At 31.3% G+C, this 6,020-nt stretch overlaps 1 protein-coding gene across 3 annotated transcripts; it reads right to left on the bottom strand.

Annotated features, from left to right (window-relative positions):
- Positions 1,767-5,182, bottom strand: LOC110268851. Of its 3 annotated transcripts, XM_021115845.1 has the most exons (10): positions 4,764-5,182; positions 4,553-4,680; positions 4,239-4,316; positions 4,016-4,114; positions 3,889-3,941; positions 3,591-3,793; positions 3,247-3,423; positions 2,916-3,160; positions 2,352-2,504; positions 2,179-2,257 (listed from the first exon to the last, which is right to left on the bottom strand). In XM_021115845.1, the coding sequence occupies exons 4-8, from the start codon at positions 4,081-4,083 to the stop codon at positions 3,077-3,079; spliced, it is 585 nt and encodes a 194-aa protein (XP_020971504.1). In that variant the 5' UTR covers positions 4,084-4,114; positions 4,239-4,316; positions 4,553-4,680; positions 4,764-5,182; the 3' UTR covers positions 2,179-2,257; positions 2,352-2,504; positions 2,916-3,076. The 3 variants fall into 3 exon arrangements, 2 of the variants coding, with proteins under 2 accessions (XP_020971504.1, XP_020971505.1); XR_002357449.1 differs by adding an exon at positions 1,767-2,025 and having other exon boundaries at positions 2,126-2,257; positions 2,916-3,170; positions 3,591-3,941; positions 4,553-5,182; XM_021115846.1 differs by having other exon boundaries at positions 2,916-3,170; positions 4,553-5,182.

The following is a 6,020-nucleotide window of genomic DNA, read 5'->3' as shown; positions in this document are numbered from 1 at the left end:
TTCAATCGATTGTATTATGATTCCAATGGATTAGGTAAGACAACCAATCGATTAAATTTTGAAAACCCATATTGCTAGACATCAATTCAATCGATTGGGTAATACAAACAATAAAGCCTACATGTCTTGCAAAATTCAGTTGATTGTGTATCAATTCCAATCGATTGAATTATGGAAAACCTGAAATTCAATCGATTGTTTTGTTAGTCCAATCGATTGATTCTCTAAGAAACACGATTTCACAATCTTATACGGATATAACTGATCAAAGATAAAATTTTAATCAATTAGGATTGTCAAAAAAATTTTACGATTAATAGAAGATATAATTCATTATTATTTTTGTTTTTGATTATTAATAAACATGATCGATAAATGATAAAATAATAATTTATAAAATAAAAAATAAATTTTATAATTAAATAATATATAAATGATTAATTTGTAATTAAAATTAGATAAGGACTATTTAGCGGTTATTAAAAAACTTAAAATTAATATTTTGTTATGGGACCATTTAATGGTTCAAACGTTTTGGGTCCATCGAATCTGGTGCCATGCTTTATAAAATAAACAAGTATATTCTTATGCGCGTTTTTTTAAAATTATGAGCTTCGTAAAAATAAATTTCAATTCCAATAATTCCAGTAAACTCAAAATTAACAATAAACTAATATTTTCAAATGGTAAAGTCATGAATCCAATTAGCTAAGAATAATAATATATTTTAGAGAAAATTTCACTCTCCTCTCTTAAGAAATGCTAAAATGACACTCCTCTCTCTTCTATTTATAAAATGTATATTTCTCTTTCTTATAATTTTTAAAATTTTTTCTTTAATTCATTTTAAATTTTGTGTGTTAACTAATGTTAACTTGTATCCATTTTTCAAGAAAAAATTTTTTTACAAAAATATTCTTTAACAAAAATTTTATTTTTTTGTCATTAAATTTTACTTACTAAAATATTTTTTAATAAATTAATTTTTTATTGATTAAATTATTTTTATAATAAATAATTTAATTTTTTTTTTGAAAAATGAATAAAGTTAACATTAGTTAACACAAAATATTTAAAATGGATTAAAGAAGAAGTTTTTTAAAAGTTATAAAAGAAGAGAATGTACATTTTACAAATAAAGAGCACTACAAGAAACGTCGTTAAAATCGACGGCCAAATCGACGGTCTAGCCGTCCATAATATTGATATTCGACGGCAAAATAGACGGCGCAGTTGGTCGCTATAAAGCTTGTCGATTTTTCAAAATGCCAATAAAATCGACGGCTTTCATGGCCGTCGATAATAATTTAATAAAATCGACGTTCGTTCCGTCTGTAATATGGGTGTGAGAATTTTACATTCTTAATAAAATCGATAACATTGCCGTCGATATTATTATTTAAAATCGACGTCCTCTTTGTCGATAATTGATTCAATAAAATCGACAGCCTTTGTGTCGATATTTAACTCAATAAAATCAACAACACTTTTGTCTATAATATGTTTAATAAAATCGACGTCAAGGCCATCGATATGTGCTTGAATAAAATCGACACCGTTGCCGTCGATTTAATTGTTTAGATTTGTCTATTTTAACTTTTAAAAGCGACAACTTTACCGTCGATTTTAATAATTATATGTTTTAATTTTTTTTTCTATTTGAAAAATAGTAAACCGTTAATACAAATAAACTTTTAAATATAAAAATAAAATTTATACAGAATATTAGATAACAAGACAAATAAACTTTTAAATATAAAAATAAAATTGATATTAAATATTAGATAATGAGTTTACAAACTTATCAAAATAATAAATAATCCTCTAACATAAAGATTCAAGACACGATAAATAACTAAACTTATATTTATATTCGTTTAAATTGCAATCCACTAATAATACATTGTGATGAATTCTTGAAAGCAACTCAATTTCAGTTTTGAATTCTAGGCCTCCTTGCATTGATCCTTGCTGAGCTTGCTTGATCGCGACGATTTTTCCATTAGGAAGCACCCCTTTGTACACCTGAATCCATCCAAACTGAATTAACATACATTCCCTATAACCAAAATAAAAAGAAAAAAATGTTAACAATTAACATAGAAGCATTAAAAGTCTAACATACCTTTTCATAACCACCAAATCCTAATTTCAGAGAAATTACTAGTGCTCTTTTTTAGTTCATCATATGAGAACCATCTTGCACCCTTTAATTGTGGTGCACCTCCACTATCCTTTTCACTTGGTGCCCAAGATGCTAGATCAAAAAGATAAATTCACATTGATTCTCAAAGTTACACAAGTGATGATATAATAAGACTTTAAATACAATCAAATAGATAATGAATTACCAAAAGATTTGCTTAATCCTATGGCTCGCTCCGCGCACTTCTTTTGCAGGATTGCATATACTGCTAAAGCTTTGAGGCTCAGAAACACAACTGATGAGCCTACTGCTATACCAATAATAGCACCAGTGCTAAGAGAGTTTCCTTTGTTAGAATCTGAAATAATTCCAGGTTAATTGCATTTGTCACTTTAATTAGTTGCATAAAGTTGCAAAGATAAGGCTTTGTTTGGTAAGTGTCTAGGGACAAGAAATAAAGAGACATTGAGATAGTAGAGACACAAACAAGAAAGATATTAAAGAAAGAGATTAAGACATTTTGTTTGTTTTTTGTATCTGTCTCATTCTTCAAATTAGTCCTTGAGCTTTGAAGCAGCAATTTCATACTTGAAGTTACATTTAATGATTCACTCTATTTTTGTCAAAGTGAATCATGAATTGTAACTTCAAGAACAAACTTGCTCTTTTTAAAATTTTGACGACTAATTTAAATCATGGTCAGAATCTCCAGGACAAGAACCAAATCAACCTTTACTCAAGAGTTAAGGTGTAATATATTTCTATGTACCTGGGAAAGCATAAGGGAATGTAATGAAGTAATAAGGTCCAAACTCCTTAGGAGGCTTGTAAGTTTGGTTGGTCAAATCAAACCCAATTCTTTGAACTTCAATCCTATTGAAATATTGTCCTAAAGGAGGAAACAAAGCTAGTTGCACTTGAAGATAATCATCACCATTGAAGAATGCCAATTCGGTGGTCTGCCAATTCCTGTGCTCTTAAGGTGATTTCATCCCAGAATGCTAAGTAGCAGACCTGCATACCACTAAACATATTTGGAAGGTAAGATTGGTGACCTTTAAGTTACAATAACAATGAAACTCTTATGCTAGTCAAGTAACCTTCTTAAGTGAGGCCTCTAACATCCCAATAGGTTGATAGAGATCATCTCCACCACCAAATGCACAAGTAGAAACCACAACTTTGCAAGCTTGCATATAAGTTTTATCTTCATCAGATATCTTAAACCCTCCATTTAAACTGTAGAAACCACAATGTACCATCATAGATTCCTTAATCTATATGAAGAAAAACAGAGCATAATATGAGCATAGTAAGCATATTAAAAAGTTCAAGTAACAAAACCATGTAAATCCTTGCTACAACTTTAGGAGAAATCCATCTCCCCGTTTAATAATATTCAAATATTAGGTCTTAAAATAAATAAGGATAAATAGATAATGACCTCAAAACTTGTATCTCTCTGCTCTAATGTTTGATTTCCAGTGAACAAATTAAATCTCGCAAGAGAAAAGGTAGCATTCCGTCCTACAAAAGAAGACTCGCCCTCTGAAGCATATAGAACCTGGTTAACAGGGCCATTAGAGTCTTCTGTCACATGAATATCAAGGTGTTCAAGTTCTTCAACTGGCAGAAGCTTCAAGCAACCTACCAGGATCGATCAAATCACACATCATAATCATAATTAATTACAATTACAATTGCAAGTTTTTGCATGCTGGTGACAATAACTGAGAACATACGCGGTGGATCGAGCCGATTCAAGTTGTCATGTTGGGGTTCTTTTCTCAGTTTCCTGCATTGCAAGTAACATCAATTTTTATATAACATAATAAGGGTAGGTTCAAAACAAGGATCTTAGGAACTTACACTTGCTGAATTTGAGGAACGCTGAAGAGCTTTGATGGAAGAGGACCTTCCAAGGATCCAAACTCCATAAATTACAGATAACTAGCACTGCTACATTCACTGCATAGCAAGACAAAAGAAAAAGAAGAGAACTATACTCAAGAACCAAGATACAACAATAAAAGTATTCAAATTTTCTTCAATCTGGAAGCTGGATCCTTAATTGGAACTGCAATTCACTTACCTTTTGAACTCCCATTTTCTTGTTCCTTGTACCAAAGCAGCAAGTATATCAAAAATTCAAAATCACTTCAGAAAATCACTTCAAAAATAAAAATCATAAGTTAGGGATGGTTAGTATAAATTAGACAATTATAGAAGAGATGAGAGTAATAATTTAGAAATATTTTAGGGAAGTGAATATAATTTATCCAAAATATTATTAATTAGGTGATTCAAATTAATGTGTTCAAATAATAAGAATCAATCCTATTGAAACTAGGATCTATCAAAAAAATCCTATTGAAACTAGGAAGTAGGATTAGAGAAGAGCTATACTTGATCTTCATCCTAGATTTTGTGTGACGAATGAGATTTGAGTCTTTCGATTCTCCTTACTTCAGGCTCAATTGTAAAGGACTCAATACTTCAAGAGATGCAAAAGCTATGGTCTCTCTTGACCTAACCTAAATTATCGATTTCGCAACATATATTATATATTCTCTTCAAATTTAGAGAACAGGATATTACAATTAGGTCAAGTTTATACCTGAAATAGGAATTTTCAAATGAAACTGAAGTTGGATTTGGAAAGAGTTAAGTAACAATCAAAAAACATTGCCTGGTTCTTATGAGCTTGATGGAGAGAGATCGGAGAAGGACCAAAGTAGGAGGAGCGAGGGCGGCAACAGAGAGAAGGAGCGACGGCGGCGTGAGCAAGAGGAGCGATGGCGGGGAGCGACAGCGGCACGGCAGCAACAGAACGCGACGGCGGCGTGAGCAAACGAAGTGACAGTGGCGCAACCGTGACGCCGGCAGCGGAGAATGAGGGTTGTTCAACTCGGCTGTGGGATCGCTAGAGAGGGAGAGAGTAATTGAGTGCTACTACTGTTTGAATTGGTGGGTTGCTGTGTGTTGCTCCCTTTGACGCAAAAAATTCATTTGTAGAATAAAATTGTGTTTCTGATTATCTTGGAAGCGGGAAGTGGGCGTGGGGAAGGTGTTTTTAACAATAAAAATCGACGGTACAGTCGTCGATTTTAATTTAAAAAAAAAGCAACATCTTTTGCGTTTATTTTATATATTAAATTCACGCCGTTTATTTTATTTTGGAAAGCAATCTAAACTATTCAAATTTATCGACGAAATCGTTGTCGATATTTTAAATATAAAAATAGACGTCATGTTCGTCGATTTTAAAATAAAAGTATTTTCGTCCCCTTCTCCGTCGACAATATGACGGAAGTGTAGAAAAGTTTAATGCAGCATAAAAAAATCGACGACCAGGCCGTCGATTTTATTATTTTATTTTTAAATTTCTTTTTTTAAAATATCGACATCAAGCCGTCGATATTTATCGACGGGAGAGATAGCCGTCGATTTTTTGCGTCGAAAAATACCCTTTTTCTTGTAGTGGAGGAAAGAATTGTCATTTTAGCATCTCTCAAGAGAGGGGAGTGAATTTTTCTTTATATTTTATAGGCATAATAGCCACTCACAATTTGGTTTTAAAAAATCCGAAGCAACTCTAAGTGTGTCATCAAATTCTCAATTAATATTCAATACTTTTACAACTCTAAAAATATGACAAGAATGATATTTGTGAGATAATAATATTGTCAATTGAACATAATCTCGTTCAATTTAATAAAAACCTTAAGTTTTCCAACTCTATGAATCATAATTTGAATTTATAGATAACCATAAATATGAGCATAATAAAAATTAGAGATATAGCTAAATATTAGATTAAAAAATTACCTTGAGACTTCAATAATTATTAGAACTCAGAAATGAAAGATTTTTC

This window comes from Arachis ipaensis, chromosome B02 (genome assembly GCF_000816755.2).
Source record: "Arachis ipaensis cultivar K30076 chromosome B02, Araip1.1, whole genome shotgun sequence".
Classification (NCBI taxonomy): domain Eukaryota; kingdom Viridiplantae; phylum Streptophyta; class Magnoliopsida; order Fabales; family Fabaceae; genus Arachis; species Arachis ipaensis.
Note: the sequence above shows the minus strand (reverse complement) of the source record. Positions and strands in the feature narration are given on the sequence as shown.

Excerpts from the sequence above, each read along its gene's own strand:
- LOC110268851 (XM_021115845.1), bottom strand. The coding sequence starts at position 4,083 with ATGGAGTTTGGATCCTTGGAAGGTCCTCTTCCATCAAAGCTCTTCAGC. Across the intron at positions 3,794-3,888 it reads GAATCGGCTCGATCCACCGC|GTTGCTTGAAGCTTCTGCCA; the intron begins GTATGTTCTCAG and ends CGATCCTGGTAG. Across the intron at positions 3,424-3,590 it reads AGAGAGATACAAGTTTTGAG|ATTAAGGAATCTATGATGGT; the intron begins GTCATTATCTAT and ends TTCTTCATATAG.